This window comes from Oncorhynchus mykiss, chromosome 12, assembly GCF_013265735.2.
Source record: "Oncorhynchus mykiss isolate Arlee chromosome 12, USDA_OmykA_1.1, whole genome shotgun sequence".
Classification (NCBI taxonomy): domain Eukaryota; kingdom Metazoa; phylum Chordata; class Actinopteri; order Salmoniformes; family Salmonidae; genus Oncorhynchus; species Oncorhynchus mykiss.
In genome coordinates, this window is record NC_048576.1 from 94,527,182 (window position 1) to 94,551,975 (window position 24,794).

Consider the following 24,794-nt stretch of genomic DNA (forward strand, 5'->3'; position numbering starts at 1 on the left):
GGTGCTTTTAGCTTGTGTTTGCGCGCGTCTTTATGCGGAAGTAACACAACAATGATAGCTAGTGGCAATGATATGGAGTTAATATTAGTAAAATTATTGAACATATCCTCCGCGCGAATAAGCATCAGAAATTGTCCTTATTTAGCATATCAAGATCCAGATGTGGACCTCAGTCTAGAGCTTAAAATATACAATGTAGGCCTACTGTCAGTATTTGTCGTCATATTGAGAAAATAAGATGTCCACATAGGCCTATCACAGGATATTGAATGATTCCATATCCGCCCATAGGAAATGTCCATGTGTGATATTCAGAGTCATCCCAATATCATATGTCTAAAAGAAAATAGTTTTGATGTAGTTTTTTACATTAGAACTTGAAAAAACATTGGAACAAAGACATCTGGATTGTTTTGATACAGTTGAAGTCGGAAGTTTACATACACCTTATCCAAATACATTTGAACTCAGTCTTTCACAATTCCTGACATTTAATCCCAGTAAAAATTCCCTGTTTTAGGTCACTTAGGATCACCACTTTATTTAAGAATGAGAAATTTCAGAATAATAGTAGAGATAAGGATTTATCAGCTTTTATTTCTTTCATCACATTCCCAGTGGGTCAGAAGTTTACATACCCTCAATTAGTATTTGGTAGCATTGCCTTTAACTTGTTTAACGTGGGTCAAACGTTTCAGGTAGCCTTCCACATGCTTCCCACAATTAGTTGGGTGAATTATATTTATTTCTACAAAGGTTACAACTTTGTATAGCCCTCTCGAGTCCTCATGAAAAAGATATGTGAAATAATACAATGGTACATTGTGCTTTAAAGCAACAGACGGCAAGATTTACATGGCGCCAAATGTCTGTCTCTAGGACATTTACTGCTTGTTTATACAGAAAAGATCATGCATAGGACACAAGATCCTTCCCTCAACAGATGAAGTCCAGTGTCCATTTGTGATGTGGGGAAGAGAAACTGGAGGGAGAGTTTTCCTGGCTCTGGCAGACAGACCAGCATTTCACACAGACACTAATCATGCAATGGAATGTAGTTTAGGTCTTATCACCAAGGCATCATAAATCAACTGCCAGCATTAAGCCTCAGAGGCTCCTCTCAGGCCAACAGACAGTGTGAAAGTACTAATTAAAAAATATTCTAAAAAAGGTCATTTGAATAACAATGTTGACATTTCTACCACAAACGCTAGCTAGCTACTCCATAGTCCAAGCTATGGTAAACGCTAGCTAGCTACTCCATAGTCCAAGCTATGGTAAACGCTAGCTAGCTACTCCATAGTCCAAGCTATGGTAAACGCTAGCTAGCTACTCCATAGTCCAAGCTATGGTAAGATCTTGCCATATTTCACTGTCAGACAGGACACAATTCAAACTGTAGCTGAGAAAACAAATCAAGTCAGATTGTATTGGTCCATACACATAGCAGATCTTATTGAGGGTGTAGTGAAATGCTTGTGTTCCTAGTTCCAACAGTGCAGTAACATCTAACAATACACAACAATAACGTTACATATCTAAAAGTAAAATAATGGAATTAAGAAATATATAAATATTAGTCCAGAGTATAAATACAGTACATTCATAAGTATGTGGACACCCCTTCAAATGATTGAATTTGGATATTTCAGCCACACCCGTTGTTGACGGGTGTATAAAATTGAGCACACAGCCATGCAACCTCCATAGACAAGCATTGGCAGTAGAATGGCCTTACTGAATAGTTCAGGATCTTTCAACATGGCACCATAATAGGATGCCACCTTTCCAACAAGTCACTTTGTAAAATGTCTGCCCTGCTAGAGCTTCCCCGGACAACCGTTAGCGCTGTTACTGTTATTGTGAAGTAGAAACGTCTAAGAGCAACAATGGCTCCATCGATAAGGGGTACGCCACACAGGCTCACAGAATGGGAACGCTGAGTATTGAAGCGCGTTGCGCGTAAAAATAGTTAGTTCTCAGTTCCAACATTAAGAACGTTAATGACGCAATGTCAGCACAATAACTGTTCGTCGGGAGTTTCATGCAATGGGTTTCCATAGCTGAGCAGCCTCAGATCACCATGTGCAATGCGAAGTGTCGGCTTGTAGTAGTGTAAGGCTCACCGCCGATGGACCAATCTGGTTTGGTGGATGCCAGGAGAACGCTACCTGCCCCAATGCATAGTACCAACTGTAACGTTTGGTGGAGGAGGAATAATGGTCTGGGGATGTTTTTCATGGTTCAGGGCTTGGCCCCTTAGTTCCAGTGAAGGGAATTCTTAACGCTACAGCATGCAATGACATTCTAGATGATTTTGCTCTTCCAGCTTTGTGGCAAGTTTGGTGAAGGCCTTTTCCTGTTTCAGCATGGCAATGCCCCGGTGCACAAAGCGAAGTCCATACAGAAATGGTTTGTCGAGATCGGTGTGGAAGAACTTGACTGGCCAGCACTGAGCCCTGACCTCAACTCCATCGAACACCTTTGGGATGATTTGCAATGCAAGCTGTAGTGTCGTGGAAATTTCCTCTATTTACCAAATCAAGAGCGCAAACCACACACAAGTCAGAGTTAGTTATCAAAGTTCATCTTTAATTATATGAGCTCTATCACAACCCTGTGACTCTCAGGCAATTCAGGCAATTCAGTGTCTAGCCATGAATTCTCTGAGAGCCCCCTTTCATTGCAGCGGAGTTCCTTTAATAGCAAAAACACACATAGTCAGACAGCATAGACATAACTCATCGTTCAACTTTGTCTCCTTACTCAAACCCCAGAACCATCAACCAATCCTCCATATCAACAGGCATATATCAAATTGTCATTTAGATACAACCAATTCTAAATACAACCAATCCTATCTTGACAAGATCACAGAGACACACAGTGTCACATTGTGGAGCCAAGAGATACACGCTTGACCTCTCCCCTCTCTCTAGCCCAAACAACTTAGTCTTGACATAGAACAGATACTGCAAACCCTGCCACAGTATTATACAAAAATAACATTCTTGATGAGAAGTAATTTACAAACATATGATGAATATAAAACATCTTACATATGTTACCAACAAATTCTGATTATTCCACGACAGTAGCCAGGCCTAATCGGCCAACCTTAGTACCCGACCTCACTAATAATCTTATGGCTGAATTGTAGCAAGTCCCCACAGCAATATTCCAACATCTAGTGGAAAGCCATCCCAGCAGAGTGGATGCTGTTATAGCAGCAAAGAGGGAACCAACTCCATGGACAGTGTGTGGATAGAATATCTACTATATCTGTACAATAATTATGATTGAATAGTGTGTATATACAGCAGTAGTTGAATAGTAACACATTTACTAGAAATTTAACCTTTATTTAACTATTTAACCCCGGCCAAACCCGGACGACGCTGGGCCAATCGTGTCGCCGCCCTATGGGACTCCCAATCACAGCCGGATGTGATGCAGCCTGGATTCGAACCAGGGACTGCAGTGACGCCTCTTGCATCACTGACATTGGGTGCTGTAGATGTCTTGGAGGGCAGCTCCGACACCCATGCATAACCCCACAACACATGCCACCAAAGGTCTCTTCAGGCCCCAAGTCCAGAACAGAATATGGGAGGCGCAGAGTACTACATAGAGCCATGACTACATGCAACTCCATTTCACATCAGGTACAAGATGCAAGCGGTAGAATCAGATTTAAAAAACAGATACAAATACACTTTATGGAACAGCAGGGACTGTGAAGAGACCCACAGACGCACATACACATAAAACACGCACTCTACACACAAGTACACGTAAGACACACACAAGTACACATGGATTTTGTATTGTAGATATGTGATAGTAGAGAAGTAGCTTGAGGGAACACAATGTGTTGTGAAAAGTGGTATGGATTGTAATATTTAAAATTGTATATAACTACCTTAATGTTGCTGGACCCCAGGAAGAGTAGCTGCTGCCTTGGGAGGAACTAAAGGGGATCCATTATAAACCCCAGGAAGAGTAGCTGCTGTCTTGGGAGGAACTAAAGGGGATCCATTATAAACCCCAGGAAGAGTAGCTGCTGCCTTGGCAGGAACTAATTGGGATCCATAATAAACCCCAGGAAAAGTAGCTGCTGCCTTGGCAGGAACTAATGGGGATCCATAATAAACCCCAGGAAAAGTAGCTGCTGCCTTGGCAGGAACTAATGGGGATCCATAATAAACCCCAGGAAGAGTAGCTGCTGCCTTGGCAGGAACTAATGGGGATCCATAATAAACACCAGGAAGAATAGCTGCTGTCTTGGCAGGAACTAATGAGGATCCATAATAAACCCCAGGAAGAGTAGCTGCTGCCTTGGCAGGAACTAATGGGGATCCATAATAAACCCCAGGAAGAGTAGCTGCTGCCTTGACAGGAACTAATGGGGATCCATAATAAATACAAATAAACCCTAAAAGGCCATCTAGCCATGAGCTCATTTGAAAGACAATAACAGGGAATTTCTCTAATCTCATATTCAGCCTGCCACCTTCCAGCAAACCTCAGCCAGTCAGAGGCTGCAAGCTATTTTAGTTGTTTATATAAACATCTTATGATTTGTTGTGATTTTTATTGTATTTGCCCATTTTAAAATAATACAACCACACGTGGACATAATGCATTTACAAGCATTGAGGATGACAAAAAACGTGATACATCTAATAATTTACAATTTAAATTGATGAATGATGTATTGAATATACCAAAAATAGCCTACATTTTTGCCATTAATTTAGCATACAATATGTTTGAGGCAATACAAACAGTTATTTTCTAGCAATAAATTACACTCCCAAAACTGCTTCACCCATTTGAAGAGAGGTGTTGATGACTATGTACAGTAGGTGGCGGCACCTCTTAAACACCACAGAAGAAGCCGAAAAGCATCAACAGGAAGTTCTTTGTTACCATCCTCTATCTAGTTTTCAAACCAAATACAATTCTACAGGATCTTTCTGATGTAAGATTAGTCTACACGAGACGTTTGTTTGTCAGGACTTAAATCCAGTTTTGATATTTAAAAGGACGTTTGATTGCGCTGGTCTAACTGTTCTTTATCTGAACGCCGTGACAAAGTAACTACCGTACACATTTAGTGTCATGTTTTTTATTTTAAGAAACGTTGAAGAAAGAATTGCTTCCACGATGGATCGGGTAAGTTTGGTTGACTTATGAACAGTGTCCTTACTGTGGTGTATACAACGTCTAGGTCTAGTTTTCTTTGATCTTCCACATCCATTTGAACAGCTAGACAAAATAAACTAAGGTGGTAATTTCATCAAAGTAGCCAATCGAACACAGATTGATACACGCAATGCGCAACCGGCAGGTCAAGTCAGAACCATGGAGAAATAATTAATCAGACTACACCAATAATGTATATAAACTATTGCTGCTGATATGTATTGGCCATTGAGAGGCTACACCAGTGATTTATATAAACTCTGTATTGCTGATAATATGTATTGGCCATTGAGAGGCTACACCAGTGATTTATATAAACTCTGTATTGCTGATGATATGTATTGGCCATTGAGAGGCTACACCAGTGATTTATATAAACTCTGTATTGCTGATAATATGTATTGGCCATTGAGAGGCTATACCAGTGATGAATATAAACTCTGTATTGCTGCTGATATGTATTGGCCATTGAGAGGCTACACCAGTGATGAATATAAACTCTGTATTGCTGCTGATATGTATTGGCCATTGAGAGGCTACACCAGTGATTTATATAAACTCTGTATTGCTGATGATATGTATTGGCCATTGAGAGGCTACACCAATCATGCATGTTACGTCTCACTTTTGCAACATTTTTCATATTATTTAGTTCTATTCCATTATGTTGTAGTCACGCTGAGTATGCATTGGTTGAAGCTCAATGATAAATTTAATTCTCCCTACCATCATATCAAAGCCATTATGACGCCAATGTCGATGAAATCTCGCAAATTAGCTTGATTGGAGATACACAACACACTCCCCACCTCATCATGATCTGTCCAGCGGTTACGGAGTACCATATACCGGATTTCTAGTAGGGTCCTTAGCAATTGAGTTTTCACCAAGGGAAAGTTGGGAGTTTATATTCACACATTCGGACAGACATTCTCCAAAAGCCATTTAAAATTGTATAAATCTCATTCACCGTTTGCCACAGAATCATCAAATTGATATGATTTATTCTAGAAATGTCTAGCATACTTTTACAACCTTTTGAGTAAACATTGCAGTTTAGATTGGATATAGATACATAAAATCTATATAAATCAACGTTTTCACTGATTATGACAATCATCAAACTAGGTATGATTTATTCTATAAATGTCCAGTATACTTTTACAACCTTTGCTTTGAGTAGAAATTCCAGTTTTGATTTGATAGAGGGCATGTATCAATTTAAAAAAAATCAAATTAGTTATTGATTTATACCGCTTTAAAACGCATTTTATAGATTAGGTATTTATATCAGATCAAAACAAAGGTTGTAAAAGTATGCTTGACATTTATAGAATACACCATATCTATTTTTGTTTCTGTGATGATCAATTAATTAGTTATTGAAATTTGCCATTTTAAATGGCTTTTGGCGAATGTCTGAAATAGAAAACCAACTTTCCCTGGGTGAGTTTTCAGAGTATTTTCTGCGCCCACCAAGCTCAAAGTCTAGAAATCAGATTAAAACCAGCATATAGCTACCATAAAAAAATGGATTGACTAAGTTTTGTAGGTGCAACAGATTTGATTACAATTCATAATGTATGGCTCACATGCACATTCCATGCATTACGTTAGGAACCAACAATGAGTTCCTTTTTTTTGTAGAATTTCTGAGAATTATAAATTCTGAGGTTATCTAAACTGGTCATCAACAATACAGCTGCTATTAGCTTGCTTGTCCAAAATCCAGCAGCTAGCCTCTGTAAATAGCTAGCTTACTCCAGTCAGTTGATGTCCCACTACACAGGGCAATGTCCCAAATCACTTCCCTGGGGCATTGGGATATTTTTTTTAGACCAGAGGAAAGAGTGCCTCCTACTGGCCTCCCAACACCACTTCCAGCAGTATCCAGTCTTCCATCCAGGGACCAACTAGGACCAAAGCTGCTTAGCTTCAGACGCAGTGTGGTATGCTGCTGGAAAAGGCTGTAGGCTTGTTCATTTAGCTGACAAAATATACTTAAGGCCCATGTCATTCTTTTACTGTAAATCATTTTTATAGTAAGAAGAATATAATTGATCTTAGCTGAATAAAATAGGATATTTTTCCCATTCTGGAGCGGCCATCTTGAGCGTAAAAGTGTTCATTTGAAACCGGTCCTATATGCTACATTTGGAGTTATTTGGCAACTTTAGTTGTAAATGATAAATGCCAAGAGCTGAGCAAAGAAAAGAGTCCCCTCATCCAGCTGGTCCTGGGGCTCAGTTCACTAACCTGTTCTACTAACACACTGAAGCCTCAGTCCCCTCATCCAGCTGGTCCTGGAGCTGAGTTCACAAACCTGTTCTACTAACACACTGAAGCCTCAGGACCAGAACATCCAATCAATCAGAATAAACCAAATTACAAACACAGTCAAAACAGAACTACATTACTTGTTGGGAAAAACAAGCACAAACACAAAGCAAAATGCAGTGCTATCTGGCCCTAAATCGACAGTACACCGTGGCTAAATATTTGACCATAGTTACTGATCAAAACCTTGACAAAGTACAGGCTCAGTGAACACAGCCTTGCCATTGAGAAGGGTAGACACAGGAAAACCTGGCTCCCTGTAGAGGAAAGGCTGTGCAACCACTGCACAACAGCAGAACCTGGCTCCCTGTAGAGGAAAGGTTGTGCAACCACTGCACAACAGCAGAACCTGTCTCCCTGTAGAGGAAAGGCTGTGCAACCACTGCACAACAGCAGAACCTGTCTCCCTGTAGAGGAAAGGCTGTGCAACCACTGCACAACAGCAGAACCTGTCTCCCTGTAGAGGAAAGGCTGTGCAACCACTGCACAACAGCAGAACCTGTCTCCCTGTAGAGGAAAGGCTGTGCAACCACTGCACAACAGCAGAACCTGTCTCCCTGTAGAGGAAAGGCTGTGCAACCACTGCACAACAGCAGAACCTGTCTCCCTGTAGAGGAAGGAAAGGCTGTGCAACCACTGCACAACAGCAGAACCTGTCTCCCTGTAGAGGAAAGGCTGTGCAACCACTGCACAACAGCAGAACCTGTCTCCCTGTAGAGGAAAGGCTGTGCAACCACTGCACAACAGCAGAACCTGTCTCCCTGTAGAGGAAAGACTGTGCAACCACTGCACAACAGCAGAACCTGTCTCCCTGTAGAGGAAAGGCTGTGCAACTACTGCACAACAGCAGAACCTGTCTCCCTGTAGAGGAAAGGCTGTGCAACCACTGCACAACAGCAGAACCTTTCTCCCTGTAGAGGAAAGGCTGTGCAACCACTGCACAACAGCAGAACCTGAGACGGAGCTGCATTTCCTGACAAAATGTAAAAAAATAAATAAAACAATTAGTGCGTCATTTCCCCAAATTTGAAACCCTTATTCAAGGCTTTAAAGACCCCTCTGATGAGAGTAGGCTACCCGTCCTGTTGGGAGAGGACACAGAGAGCTGTGGGTTGGCAGCGCACTACATCGCTGCCTGCCATAAGTTGACGGACAGTGTCTGACAGACCAGTCAACCTACACATGTCCTCTACTGCATGCTTATTGTTATTGTTGAATGTATGGTTATTTTGACCCTTGGTTATTGTTGTTACTGTTGTCCTGTTGACCATTTTGATTCTCATTTTTTATATTGTAAATATCCAAAATAGGCTTTGGCAATATGTACATTGTTACATCATGCCAATAAAGCAAATTGAACTGAATTGATAAACCTTCTAGAATGTATTTGAAATCCAAACATATATGGGATGGAACAATGTGACTGTAGCCTGTTGATGATTTCAGGCAGTTACAAAAAAGAAGAAAGAAGCTTGTGCTCTGTTCCTTGCCTCAGGCTGCACAGCTGTTCTCACATCAAGTGGTCAGATTTCCACCCATCAGACTATTCTCAATTTAATCTTGTTCTGATTTAGAATGGCCCATTATCAAATGGGCAGGAAAGGGAACAGGGGGAAACAGACAAATCAAATCAAATTTATGTCACATACATATGGTTAGCAGATGTTAATGCGAGTGTAGCAAAATGCAGTAATAACCAACAAGTAATCTAACTAACAATTCCAAAACTACTGTCTTATACACACAAGTGTAAGGGGATAAAGAATATGTACATAAAGATATATGAGTGATGGTACAGAGCGGCATAGGCAAGATACAGTAGATGGTATCGAGTACAGTATATACATATGAGATGAGTATGTAAACAAAGTGGCATAGTTAAAGTGGCTAGTGATACATGTATTACATAAAGATGCAGTAGATGATATAGAGTACAGTATATATGTATACATATGAGATGAATAATGTAGGGTACAGCTGCTATTAGCTAATGCTAGCTTGCTTGTCCTAAGTCCAGCCTCTGTAAATAGTAGCTAGCTAACACCAGTCAGCTGAAAGCTAGCAAATTAACAGGCAAATAAATGTAGCTAGCTATATTTGTTTATGGAAGATTTGTTACACAAATAACTTCAGCCATTAGCTAGCTAGAGCTAGACAACATATAACCTCAACACAGAAGGTAGATAACGATAGCTAGTTCACTAACGATAGCCAGTGCTAAATATTTCCACAAAACATAGATGGCTAACTACATCAGTTCAAAACCAACATCAAACTGTGTGGAAAGTGTCAAAATACTACCTTGCAATGCAATTTGGCTTTTGCAACACTAGCTAGCTACTCTGTAGTCCAAGCTACGGTAAGATCTAGCCATATTTCACTGTCAGACAGGACACAAGTCAAACTGTAGCTGAGAAAACAATACAAATGGAAACTGCATGTTGTGCACTGCAGTGAGCAAATGCTTTCTTGCTAACATCAGGACAACCCAGTTTCAAGCATCCAGAATAGATTCTATTATGCTCCTTTTAATCAAAATCTGTGCAAATCAACAGTAGGGCAGTGTGATGGTGATTGCATCGTCTGTGGACCAGTTGGGGCGGTATGAAGTGGGTCTAGAGTGGCAGGTAACATGGAGGTGATATGATCCTTGTCTCTCAAAGCACTTCATGATGACAGAAGTGAGTGCTACGGGCAGTAGTAATTTAGTTCAGTTATCTTTGCCTTCTTCGGTACAGGAACAATGGTGGCTATCTTGAAGCATGTGGGGACAGCAGACTGGGATAGGGAGCGATTGAATATGTCCGTAAACACACCAGGACGCGGCTAGGGATGCCGTCTGGGCCAGCAGCCTTGCGAGGGTTAACACGTTTAAATGTCTTACTCACGCCAGCCACGGGGGGGGCAGTCCTTGTTAGCGGGCCGCGACTGTGGCGCGGTATTATCCTCAAAGCGGGCAAAGAAGGTGTTTAGTTTGTCTGGAAGCGAGACGTCGGTGTCTGTGACGTAGCTGGTTTTCTTTTTGTAGTCCGTAATTGCCTGTAGACCCTGCCACATCGTGTCTGAGTCGTTGAATTGCGTCTCCCCTCTTTGTCTCTATACCGACATTTCGCTTGTTTGATTGCCTTGCGGAGGGAATAACTACACTGTTTGTATTCGGCCATATTTCCAGTGGTTAAATGCGGTGGTTCGCGCTTTCAGTTTTGCCCAAATGCTGCCATCCATCCACGGTTTCTGGTTAGGGTAGGTTTTAAGTCACAGTGGGTACAACATCTTCAATGCACTTCCTTATAAACTCACTCACCGAGTCAGCGTATAGATTGATGTTGTTCTGAGGCTGCCTGGAACATTTCCCAATCCGCGTGATCAAAACAATCTTTAAGCGTGAATTCTGATTGGACAGACATGCATTGAATGGTTCTAGTCACAGGTACATCCTGTTTGAGTTTCTGCCTATAAGACTGTAGGAGCAAGATGGAGTTGTGGTCGGATTTGCCAAAGGGAGGGCCTTGTATGCATTGTGGAAGTTAGAGTAGCAGGGGTTGAGTGTATTGCCAGTGCTGCAATAGGCTGATAGAATTTATGTAGCCTTGTTCTTAAATTTTATTTGCTAAAATCCCCAGCTACAATAAATGCGCCCCAGAATAGATGGTGTCCAGTGAAGTTCCTTGAGGGCCGTCGTCTGCTTGATGGGGTATATACACAGCTGTGACGATAACTGATGAGAATTCTCTTGGGTGATAATTTGGCCGGCATTTGATTGTAAGGAATTCAATGTTGGGTGAGCAGAAGGACTTGAGTTCCTGTATGTTGTTATGATTACACCATGATTCGTTAATCATGGAGCATACACCCCTGCCCTTCTCTTCCCAGAGAGGTGTTTATCTCTGTCGGTGCGGCGCATGAAGAAGCCCGGTGGCTGAACCGACTCTGACAACATATCCCAAGAGAGCTATGTTTCCTTGAAACAGAATGTTACCATCTCTGATGTCCCTCTGGAAGGCAACTGGACATTGGCGAGTAGTATACTCGGAAACGGTGGGCAAAGTACACGCCTACGGCGCCTGACCAGGAGGCCGCTCAGTCCGCCTTTTCTGCGGCAACATTGTTTTGGGTCGGCTTCTGGGATTAGATCCACTGTCCTGGGTGGTGGTCCGAACTAAGGATCCGCTTCGGGAAAGTCGTATTCCTGGTCGTAATGTTGGTAAGTTGACGTCGCTCTTATATCCAATAGTTATTCCCAGCTGTATGTAATAAGACTTAAGATTTCTTGGGGGTAACAATGTAAGAAATACATTTAAAAAAACATGCATAGTTTCCTAAGGACTCGAAGCGAGGTGACCATCTCTGTCTGCACCAATCAATATTATCTCAGGGGTGAACTCCAATTATTCTCATAGGTTCTGAACATAAGCCAGGGCATTAAGAGTTATCAGTTTGGACATTTGTTTTAAGAGTGAAAAAATAAACCTCTTCCATTTGAAAAATGTGCCAAAGTTATTTGGAAAAAAACTGTACTTTTGTGGAAAGTAGTGAACGATTACACACTTCAGGAGAAAGGAGGTATTATAAGGATGCACCAATCAATCAGAGATTTAGACTAAAGTAATCAATTGTTTGGTCTAATGATATTCTATGTACAATTCTTTCTGTGGTCACCAGGACAGAGCTAGTCCGTCCCCCTCCAACCTGCCGGAGTCCCCTGGTCACAACTCTCCTGGTAGCGCCTTACTGCTGGGTCTGAAGAGGGTGTCTGTGCGGCTGGTCGACTGCAGGAAAACACCAGGGCAGAGTGGAGCTGTGAGTAAAGGACACGAGGAGGGAGATGGAGATCTGATTTCATCAAGTAAGAACAATGGGGGGTGTGTGCATCTCATTCTGCAAATTCTATTAATTGATTGATAAACAATATACACTCAGTGGCCAGTATGTTAGGTACACCGGTTTGGTTCCGGAACAGACCCCCTTTTTCCTCCAAAACAGCCTGAATTGTCCGGCGTGTGGATTCTGCAACGTACCACGGGGATGATGTTGGTCCATGCTGACGCGATGGCATCACGCAGTTGCTGCAGATTGGACAGCGCCACATTCATGTTGCCAACAGCCCGTTCCATCTCATCCCCAAGATACTCTGTTGGGTTTGGTCAGCAACAATGTTCAGATACACTGTGGTGCTGAGTTGGTATCAAGGGACCTAAACGTGTGCCAGGAAAACATCCCCCACATCAGTACACCACCCTGTACTGTTGACACCAGGCAGATGGGTCCATGAACTCATGCTGCTTATGCCAAATTCTGACTGCTATCAGCATGAAGCAAAAGGAATCTTGATTTCTTTCCACTCCTTAAATTGTCCAGTGTTGGTGATTGCGTTCTTACTGGAGCAGCTTCTTCTTGTTTTTAGCTGATAGTAGTGGAACAGTGTAGTCGTCTGCTGAAATAGCCCATTAGTGACGAGGATCTGCGAGTTTTTCGTTCCAAGATGCCACACTGCACACCACGGTTGTACTGCGCTGTTACTTGTCTATTTGTGGCCCGCCTGTTAGCTTGCACGATTTTTGCAATTCTCCTTCGACCTCTCTCATCAACGAGCTGTTTTCCCCCACAGCACTGCCACTGACTGGATGTTTTTTGTTTGTCGCACCATTCTTGGTAAACTCTAGACACTGTCGTGTGTGAAAAGTCCAGGAGGTCGGCTGTTTCTGAGATTCTGGATCCGGCGCGCCTGGCACCGACGATCTTACCACGCTCAGTCGCTTAGGTTACTTGTTTTGCCCATTCTGATGTTCAATCAAACAGTAACTTAATGCCTCTGCCTGTCTGTCTGCTTTATATAGCAAGCCATAGCCACGTGACTCACTGTCTGTAGGAGTGACCTATTTTCATGAACTGGGGAGTGTACCTAATGAACTATCCACTGAGTAATATATTGTTGATATTTGTTTATGGACTCATATTTCCAAAACCTAGTTATTCAATGTCTGTTTCACAGGGGACTCTCCTCACCGTTGCTCTCTCAGTGGGAGGGACTTATCATCTGGGGAGCTTCTACAACAACATGTTGCTGACGAGGCAGAGAAGAGTGTCTCCCAATCAGAACACCTCAAACACCAGCACAGACGTACAGGGAAGAAATCTCACCACAGCTGCTCTGACTGTGGGAAGAGTTTCACTACACGGAGGTCCTTCATAATTCACCTGCGTATTCACACCGGAGAGAAGCCTTATCACTGTGATCAGTGTGGGAAGTTCTTTGCTCGAGCTTCCAACCTGACTACACACCAGCGAACACACACAGGAGAAAAGCCTTACAGCTGTGATCATTGTGGGAAGAGTTTTGCTGCATATAACACCTTTAAATATCATCTGAGAATTTATGAAGGGGAGAAGCCTTACCCCTGCCTTGATTGTGGGAAAAACTTTGTTAATGCAGGATCCCTAACCATACACCAGCGTGTACACACAGGAGAGAAGCCTTATAGCTGTGATCAGTGTGGGAAGAGCTTTGCTGTAGCTTCCACCTTGATTAGACACCAGCGAACACACACTGGAGAGAAGCCTTATAGCTGTAATCTGTGTGGGAAGAGCTTTGCTGTATCAGATAAACTAACTATACACCAGCGCATACACACAGGAGAGAGGCCTTATAGCTGTGATCAGTGTGGAAAGTGCTTTGCTTTAGCTTCCACCCTGAATAAACACCAGCGAACACACACAGGAGAGAAGCCATATAGCTGTGATCAGTGTGGAAAGAGCTTTGCTCGAGTTTCCACCCTGACTATACACCATCGAACACACACTGGAGAAAAGCCTTATAGCTGTGATCAGTGTGGAAAGAGCTTTGCTTTAGCTTCCACCCTGACTGCACACCAGCGAACACACACTGGAGAAAAGCCTTATAGCTGTGATCATTGTGGAAAGATCTTTGCTGAGTCAGGGACCCTGAATACACACCAGCGAACACACACTGGAGAGAAGCCTTATAGCTGTGATCATTGTGGAAAGAGCTTTGCTGAGTCAGGGACCCTAATTTCACACCAGCGAACACACACTGGAGAGAAACCCTATGTCTGTCTATGTGGAGAGAGCTTTGCTCGTTTAGGGCAAATGAAAAAACACCAGAAAGCTCAAATTTGCCATATTTCATCTCCCTCCTATCCGGACTGTTCCAGATCCCTAAATAAAGGATCAATAGAAAACATCTAGTGAACAGTCATATCCATCTCCCATTCTTAAACAGTTGCCTCAGTCGGATCACCATGGTAACCTCTGTGCAGCATAATATGCAGCTCTGATCTAGGATCAGGTCTCCACTGTGTCTATGTAATATCACACATTGATCTATATGGATAAATGTTATCATAGGAAATGTCATAGTGAACCTGTGGGGGGAGGGGGGATGTTGATAATTGTATCTTCTTTCATATACTTATGACACTATTATTATTATTCAAATGTCATTATGTAGAATGTTTCAACAATAGGTGTATATTGGGCGGCAGTTAGCCTAGTGGTTAGAGCGTTGGGCAAGTAACCGGAAGGTTGCTGGATCGAATCCCAAAATGACAAGGTAAAAATCTGTCATCTGCCCCTGAACAAGGCAGTTAACCCACTGTTCCCCGGTAGGCTGTCATTCTAAATAAGAATTTGTTCTTAACTGACTTTCCTAGCTAAATAAAGTTTCAATTAAAATAACTCATGAATTCAATTGATCAATCAATTCTAGCCATTATCTTCTAAACAATAACTTTAATAATATCTAAATGGATTTGTTCCTAAAATTAATCAATTATACATTGAGTAATAATATCCATGAGATCAAGGCAAGAACTATGTATGCTATCTTGTAACAACGGTTAATGTAATAACTTGATTGTTAATGATAAAATAGTGAATTATTATAGTAATAATTTTCCATTTCACGTTATCAGGTGAGTAATCATTTATGAATAACGCAATGACTTCAACTGATCATATAATAACACCTAAACCAATGTTTTAATGTGTTACTATCCTAATGTTAATGCACATACCACCCTCCACTAATTGTCAACCGACACAAATCTAGCGCAGCGGTAATCAGTCTGGTATTTTATAGGCTTCACTTACTGGGCATCAGACAATACAACTACCTGGACTCTCGAAGAGGACGTTGTTCCAAGTGTCGCTGGGGTAGAGGTAGACGATAACAGGATTATTGGTGAATAGGGTGTTAAATGTTTTGACTTTAATAGATCAGGTCAAATCTTATCCAGGATCTTTCTGAAGTAAGATTAACCCACATCAGACATTTAAACTTAATGAATTAATAAATCCTCTTAAGGCTAGGCAGAATACTGCCCCCTTTGGAGGAATTGCGTGCCCATAGTAAACTGAAAAAAAATCTGTCAAAAATTGCTAATATATACATATAATAATTATTATTGGATAGAAAACACTCTAAAGCTTCTAAAACCGTTGGAATTATGTCTGTAAGTATAGCAGAACTCACAGGGCAGGCATTCTTCCAAACTAGTTTTGTGGTCATGAAAGTTGGGGCAACTTTGACGTGATCGCCCCCACTCTTCCCAACCAGCTATGGATCTGGGGACACTTTCTACGTCTTCCACTAGATGTCCTCATTCAGTAGAGCGTTTAATCGTTCAAATCCCGCGAGTTTTGGCCCTTTGGGAGTGAATTGAGTGAGTGCCGCGAGAAAATACCTGTGCGTTAGGGCGCAAATTGGTCCCAGCCATTCCTTTGTTCCAGCACTCCGGAGGAGAACAATATCAATAGAATAATAACAATAGAAAGTAACTGTAGTGTAGGCTAGCTACATATTTACTGTCACTTTTAAACGCTGAAGAAAGAATAGCTAACTACAGATCGGGTAAATTTGGTTTACTTATTAACAGTATTCCTACTGTGGTGTCTTCCATATCCATTCGTTCCATTTGAACAGCTGGACAAAATAAACAATGGTGGTAATAAACACGTGGGATATTTTGTCCTTCAGCAAAGTAGCCTACTAGCCTAAAGCACACAGATTGATACAAGGTAATGAGCAGGTAAAGTCAGAACCATGGAGAAATAATGAGGGCAAAGCTACAACTTGCAGTAGTGGTGTGTAGGTAAAAATCACCTGGGAAGCCATATTACAACCCACGTGTTGTGATAATTGCGTTTTTTTGTTCTAGCCTGTTACTTCATATGCCTTGACAAGAAGACAGTGGCAGAATCATTTCAACCACACCTTTGTTAAATCATGAAACCGGAGAGCAACATCTGTCTTGTTAGGTTCACAAAATTTTTTGCATGACCTACAGAACAGTCAAGCAAGTTAATGTTCCCTACGTTTTCGGACTACTTAACAACTATTGCATTAGTTACGCAAATAAAGCAGGCGCTGCCTCCACTATTCAAGCACCATTTCAACTTCAACTTCAACATCACCTATGCAGTGACAACTCAAATACACGTACGTGTCCATTAAGAACCAACAATGTGCTACATTTGTGTAGCAATTCTGACAAGACTAACTTCGTTTCAGACGAATCTCAGCGTTCTAACCAGGTCAGCAACTTGGTTGCTTGGCAACTTGGTTGCTTTAGCTAAGGTTGGCTTCTTTTAGCAGCTGGCCTCTGTAGCTAGCTAGCTAACACAAGTACGCTGAAAGCTAGCTAGGTAGCCAGCTAGTTAACACAAGTACGCTCGAGCTAGCTAACGAAATGGAAAAGGTAGCTAGCTGTAATTGTTTATGGAATGTCTTTTACACAAATAACTATAGCCATTAACTAGCTAGCTATCAGACAACAGCTGACATCGACACAAAAGCTAGTTAACGATAGCAAGTACACATCCAAATGCTAGGCCTACATTTTTCCGCAAAACATAACTAGTTAGCTAGCTAGCTACATCTGTTCAAAAACCAAATTGTCACACTGCTACCTTTTAGAATGCATGCAATGTAATAGTTTTCCAATGCTAGCTAGCTACTCCCATGGTCGCATACATAAACTTAGCAGATCTTATTGCAGGTGTAGTGAAATGCTGGTGTTCCTAGTTCCAACAGTAGAGTAATATCTAACCATTCACAATACACACATCTAAAAGTAAAATAATCAAATTAAGAAATATAATATTAGGACGAGCAATGTCGTATTCTTGAGTATGTGGACACCACTTCAAATGATTGGATTTGGCTATTTCAGCCACACCGGTTACTGACGGGTGTATAAAATTGAGCACACCGCCATGCAATCTCCATAGACAAGCATTGGCAGTAGAGTGGCCTTACTGAAGAGCTCAGTGACTTTCAAAGTGGCACCATCATAGGATGCCACCTTTCCAACAAGTCAGTTTGTCAAACTTCTGCCCTGCTAGAGCTTCCCCGGTCAACTGTAAGTGCTGTTTTTGTTAAGTAGAAACAACGGATCAATCGAAAAGTGGTAGGCCACACAAGCTCACAGAACGGGACCATTGAGTACTGAAGCACAAAAATCCAAGAGGTGGGAAAAGCAAGAAAATAATGGTCTGAAAGTGCAACGTGAGTGATAATGGGTTTCCATAACTGAGCTGCCGCACACAAGCTTAAGGTCACGATGTGCAATGCCAAGTGTCGGCTGGAGTGGTATAAGACTCGCTGCCGACAATGCATAGTGTCAAGTGTCAATTTTGGTGGAGGAGGAATAATTGTCTGGGGCTGTTTTTCATAGTTCGGGCTAGGACCCTGAGTTCTGTTAAATTTGCGTCAATTCGAATCTGGTATCAGGATAAATATGACAATGAGTCACCGATTGTATACTATGTATTTTTTATTAGCTAAGCAATAAGTGGTAAATGCAATTTCCGTATATACGGGCTCTCTGTCCCACCTCGCAGGGCAAACAGAGAACTGACTTGTTCTTGACAAAGATATTATAAATATACCCTGACAGAAAAAGTTCCTGCTTCCGAGCCGGCCTGTCAGAGTAGAGACTGGGCGTGGTTTAGACTCACCCAGCCTATTGTTGATTGTTGTCTTACGAGCTGGTACCAGCCCCCGGGCGCTGCAGTTGATAGATGTAACTTGTCGAGTATCTATGCGCTAATTCCCTAGATACCATTATCACATCTGGTTTCTGTTATTGTTAAGTTTGAGTTCTAACAAAAACAGTCTGTGGTGTGCTACACTATGTTCTGTATGTGTCCGTTTTTATGTTATTCTGTATTTTTCCATCATGAGAAAGGCCCATGGCCCTGAAACTGTTAACAATGCTTCAAGTCAGCTATGTTGCATAACACCTACATACATCCACACAAGCCAACAGCAGATAATATTCAATCACAAATATGGTAACGGGCTATAGTGCATAACACAGAATCCTAATTCCAGTGAAGGAAAAATCTTAACACTACAGCATACAATGATACATTCTAGACGATTCTGTTTCCAACTTTGTGGCAAAAGTTTGAGGAAGGCCCTTTCCTGTTTCAGCATGACAATACCCTGTGCACAAAGCAAGGTCCATATAGAAATGGTTTGTTGAGATCGGTGTGGAAGAACTTGATTGGCATGGACAGAGCCCTGATCTCAACCCCATCGAACAACTTTGGGATGAATTGGAATGCAGACTGCAAGCCAGGCCTAATTGCCCGACCTCACTAATGCTCTTGTGGCTGAATTGCAATCCCAACTTCTAGTAGAAAGTCTTCCCAGAAGAGTGTAGTCTGTTATAGCAGCAAAGGGGGGGACCAACTCCATATTAATGCCAGTGATTTTGGAGTGAGATGTTCGACGAGCAAGTGTCCAAATACCTTTGGTCATGTAGTGTACACTCTAAGTCAATCTTAAAGGAATCATTGTTTATTATCAGCATGCTCTAGAGGTCAAAGTCAAACTTAGGATGCATAAAGTACCGTTCTGAAGGTATCTCCCTCAGGGCAGTCCCGTTAGAGCTCTTATAGACTGGTTACAGACACGTTACAGAGTTCATAGGGTTGGTTCCGGCATGTCCTATCACAACTTATAGAACATGTTCTGGGCGTTTTGACAGATGGTCCTGAGGAGGGGGTCATGTTCATGGTCATTCTTTTGTTCAGATCCTCAGAGTTCTTTGCCATGAGGTGCCATGTTGAACTTCCAGTGACCAGTCAGTATGAGGGAGTGTGAGAGCGATGACACCAAAGTTAACGCACCAGCTCCCCATTCACACCTGAGACCTTGTAACACTAATGAGTCACATGACACTGGTGAGGGAAAATGGCTAATTGGGCCCAATTTGGACATTTTCACTTAGGGGTGTACTCACTTTTGTTGCCAGTGGTTTAGACATTAATGGCTGTGTGTTGAGTTATTTTGAGGGGACAGCAAATGTACACTGTTATACAAACTGTACACTCACTACTTTACATTGTGTCATTTCTTCAGTGTTATCACATGAAAAGATATACCCAAATATTTACAAAAATGTGAGGGGTATACTCACTTTTGTGATATACTGTATATATGTGTGTATGTATATAATATATATGTATACAGTGGGGAGAACAAGTATGTGATAACCTGCAAAATCGGCAGTGTTTCCTACTTATAAAGCATGTAGAGGTCTGTCATTTTTATCATAGGTACACTTCAACTGTGAGAGGCGGAATCTAAAACAAAAATCCAGAAAATCACATTGTAGGATTTTAAAGTAGTTAAATAGCATTTTATTGCATGACATAAGTATTTGGTACAGAAACCTTTGTTTGCAATTACAGAGATCATACGTTTCCTGTAGTTCTTGACCAGGTTTGCACACACTGCAGCAGGGCTTTTGTCCAACTCCTCCATACAGACCTTCTCCAGATCCTTCAGGTTTTGGGGCTGTCGCTGGGCAATACGGACTTTCAGCTCCCTCCAAAGATTTTCTATTGGGTTCAGGTCTGGGGACTGGCTAGGCCACTCCAGGACCTTGAGATACTTCCATCCTCCCCTCAATACGGTGCAGTCGTCCTGTCCCCTTTGCAGAAAAGCATCCCCAAAGAATGATGTTTCCACCTCCATGCTTCACGGTTGGGATGGTGTTCTGTTTCTTCCTCCAAACACAGCGAGTGGAGTTTAGACCAAAAAGCTCTATTTTTGTCTCATCAGACCACATGACCTTCTCCCATTCCTCATCTGGATCATCCAGATGGTCATTGGCAAACTTCAGACGGGCCTGGACATGCGCTGGCTTGAGCAGGGGGACCTTGCGTGCGCTGCAGGATTTTAATCCTTGACGGCGTAGTGTGTTACTAATGGTTTTCTTTGAGACTGTGGTCCCAGCTCTCTTCAGGTCATTGACCAGGTCCTGCCGTGTAGTTCTGGGCTGATCCCTCACCTTCCTCATGATCATTGATGCCCCACGAGGTGAGATCTTGCATGGAGCCCCAGACCCAGAGTGATTGACCGTCATCTTGAACTTCTTACATTTTCTAATAATTGAGCCAACAATTGTTGCCTTCTCACCAAGCTGCTTGCCTATTGTCCTGTTGCCCATCCCAGCCTTGTGCAGGTCTATAATTTTATCCCTGATGTCCTTACACAGCTCCCTGGTCTTGGCCATTGTGGAGAGGTTGGAGTCTGTTTGTTTGAGTGTGTGGACAGGTGTCTTTTATACAGGTAACGAGTTCAAACAGGTGCAGTTAATACAGGTAATGAGTGGAGAACAGGAGGGCTTCTTAAAGAAAAATTAACAGGTCTGTGAGAGCCGGAATTCTTACTGGTTGGTAGGTGATCAAATACTTGTCATGCAATAAAATGCTAATTAATTACTTAAAAATCATACGTGATTTTCTGGATTTTTGTTTTAGATTCCGCCTCTCACAGTTGAAGTGTACCTATGATAACTACGGACCTCTACATGCTTTTTGCAAGTTATCAAATACTTGTTCTCCCCAGTGTGTGTGTGTTTATATACACACACACATACAGTTGAAGTTTACATACACTTAGGTTGGAGTCATTAAAACTCGTTTTTCAACCACTCCACAAATGTCTTGTTAACAAACTGTAGTTTTTGCAAGCCGGTTAGGACATCTATGTTGTGCATGACACAAGTCATTTTTCCAACAATTGTTAACGGGCAGATGGTTTAACTTTTAATTCACTGTATCACAATTCCAGTGGGTCAGAAGTTTACATACTCTAAGTTGACTCTGCCTTTAAACAGCTTGGCGAATTCCAGAAAATGATATCATGGCTTTAGAAGCTTCTGATAGGCTAATTGACATAATTTGAGTCAATTGGAGGTGTACCTGTGGATGTATTTCAAGGCCTACCTTCAAACTCAGTGCCTCTTTGCTTGAAATCATGGGAAAATGAAAAGAACTCCGCCAAGACCTCCGAAAATTGTATTGTAGACCTCCATATGTCTGGTTCATCCTTGGGAGCAATTTCCATACGCCTGAAGGTACCACGTTCATCAGTAGAAACAATAGTACGCAAGTATAAACACCATGGCACCACGCAGCCGTCATACCGCTCTGGAAGGAGACACGTTCTGTCTCAGAGATGAACATACTTTGGTGAGAAAAGTGCAACTCAATCCCAGAACAGCAGCAAAAGGATCCTGTGAAGATGCTGGAGGAAACAGGTACAAAAGTATCTATATCCACAGTAAAATGAGTCCTATATTGACATAACCTGAAAGGCCGCTCAGCAAGTAAGAAGCCACTGCTCCAATACCGCTATAAATAAAACTAGACTACGGTTTGCAACTGCACATGGGACAAAGATCATACTTTTTGGAGAAATATCCTCTGGTCTGAAAAATAGAACTGTTTGGCCATAATGACCATCGTTATGTTTGGAGGAAAAAGGGGGAGGCTTGCAAGCCAAAGAACACCATCCCAACCATGAAGCACGGAGATGACAGCATCATGTTGTGTGGGTGGGTTGCTGCAGGAGGGACTGGTGCACTTCACAAAATAGATGGCATCACGAGGAAGGAAATATTGAAGCAACATCTCATCAGTCAGGAAGTTAAAGCTTGGTCGCAAATGGGTCTTCCAAATGGACAGTGACCCCAAGCATACTTCCAAAGTTGTGGCACAATGGTTTAAGGACAACACAATCAAGGTATTGGAGTGGCCATGACAAAGCCCTGACCTCAATCCTACAGAAAATGTGTGGGCAGAACTGAAAAAGCGTGTGTGTGCAAGGAGGCCTATAAACCTGATTCAGTTACACCAGCTCTGTCAGGTGGAATGGGACAAAATTCACCCAACTTATTGTGGGAAGCTTGTGGAAGCCTACCCGAACCATTTGACCCAAGTGAAACAATTTAAAGGCAATGCTACCAAATACTAATTGAGTGTTTGTAAACTTTTGACCCACTGGGAATGTGATAAAAGAAATAAAAGCTGAAATAAATCATTCTGACATTTCACATTAAATTAAAGGGGTGATCCTAACTGACAAGTAATTTTTACCTGGATTAAATGTCAGGAATTGTGAAAAACTGAGTTAATGTGTTTAAGGTTTATGTAAACTTCTGACTTCATTTTGAGGAAAGCTAAGCAATATGGTATCTGAAATAAGTCCACTTCTCTTCGCTCTATCAACTTAACTTTTTTGTCTGTTACATGTTCAAGGGGGAGGACGTATAATGCCACCATGCAACAGTCTCTTTCAGCTCACAAGTCAGGCAGCACCCAATTTCATTCTGTTGCAGTTTGTTTTCTTTCTACTTTACCGGTGTGCTCTACTGAACACAACCCAGGTCATCATGGTGTGCTCTACTGAACACAACCCAGGTCATCATGGTATGCTCTACTGAACACAACCCAGGTCATCATGGTATGCTCTACTGAACACAACCCAGGTCATCGTGGTATGCTCTACTGAACACAACCCAGGTCATCATGGTATGCTCTACTGAACACAACCCAGGTCATCGTGGTATGCTCTACTGAACACAACCCAGGTCATCGTGGTGTGCTCTACTGAACACAACCCAGGTCATCGTGGTATGCTCTACTGAACACAACCCAGGTCATCATGGTGTGCTCTACTGAACATAACCCAGGTCATCATGGTGTGCTCTACTGAACATAACCCAGGTCATCATGGTGTGCTCTACTGAACACAACCCAGGTCATCATGGTATGCTCTACTGAACACAACCCAGGTCATCATGGTGTGCTCCACTGAACACAACCCAGGTCATCATGGTATGCTCTACTGAACACAACCCAGGTCATCATGGTATGCTCTACTGAACACAACCCAGGTCATCGTGGTGTGCTCTACTGAACACAACCCAGGTCATCGTGGTATGCTCTACTGAACACAACCCAGGTCATCGTGGTATGCTCTACTGAACACAACCCAGGTCATCATGGTGTGCTCTACTGAACACAACCCAGGTCATCATGGTGTGCTCTACTGAACATAACCCAGGTCATCATGGTGTGCTCTACTGAACATAACCCAGGTCATCATGGTGTGCTCTACTGAACACAACCCAGGTCATCATGGTATGCTCTACTGAACACAACCCAGGTCATCATGGTGTGCTCCACTGAACACAACCCAGGTCATCATGGTATGCTCTACTGAACACAACCCAGGTCATCATGGTATGCTCTACTGAACACAACCCAGGTCATCATGGTATGCTCTACTGAACACAACCCAGGTCATCATGGTATGCTCTACTGAACACAACCCAGGTCATCATGGTATGCTCTACTGAACACAACCCAGGTCATCATATGGTCGTGGTGTGCTCTACTGAACACAACCCAGGTCATCATGGTATGCTCTACTAAACTCAACCCAGGTCATCATACGATCATGGTATGCTCTACTGAACACAACCCAGGTCATCATGGTGTGCTCTACTGAACACAACCCAGGTCATCATGGTATGCTCTACTGAACACAACCCAGGTCATCATGGTGTGCTCTACTGAACACAACCCAGTTCTTCATATGGTCGCGGTGTGCTCTACTGAACACAACCCAGGTCATCATACGATCATGGTATGCTCTACTGAACACAACCCAGGTCATCATGGTATGCTCTACTGAACACAACCCAGGTCATCATGGTATGCTCTACTGAACACAACCCAGGTCATCATGGTATGCTCTACTGAACACAACCCAGGTCATCATGGTATGCTCTACTGAACACAACCCAGGTCATCATGGTATGCTCTACTGAACACAACCCAGGTCATCATATGGTCGTGGTGTGCTCTACTGAACACAACCCAGGTCATCATGGTATGCTCTACTGAACACAACCCAGGTCATCATG

General features: G+C 42.3%; 1 protein-coding gene across 5 annotated transcripts in view; it reads left to right on the top strand.

Annotated features, from left to right (window-relative positions):
- LOC110485292 (zinc finger protein OZF-like) overlaps positions 1 to 15,919 on the top strand; it is a 34,871-nt gene extending 18,952 nt beyond the window's left edge. For 2 of the 5 annotated variants that reach the window (XM_036939298.1, XM_036939299.1), the window contains exons 2-4: positions 11,419 to 11,749; positions 12,208 to 12,391; positions 13,538 to 15,917. In XM_036939298.1, the coding sequence (XP_036795193.1) occupies positions 11,744 to 11,749; positions 12,208 to 12,391; positions 13,538 to 14,751 (1,404 nt within the window). In that variant the 5' untranslated portion in view covers positions 11,419 to 11,743 and the 3' untranslated portion in view covers positions 14,752 to 15,917. Of the gene's footprint in view, positions 1 to 4,387; positions 5,179 to 11,418; positions 11,750 to 12,207; positions 12,392 to 13,537 lie in introns of those variants that run through there. The other 3 variants (XM_036939297.1, XM_036939295.1, XM_036939296.1) reach the window with 3 other exon arrangements.
- Positions 15,920 to 24,794: the final 8,875 nt, after the last annotated feature.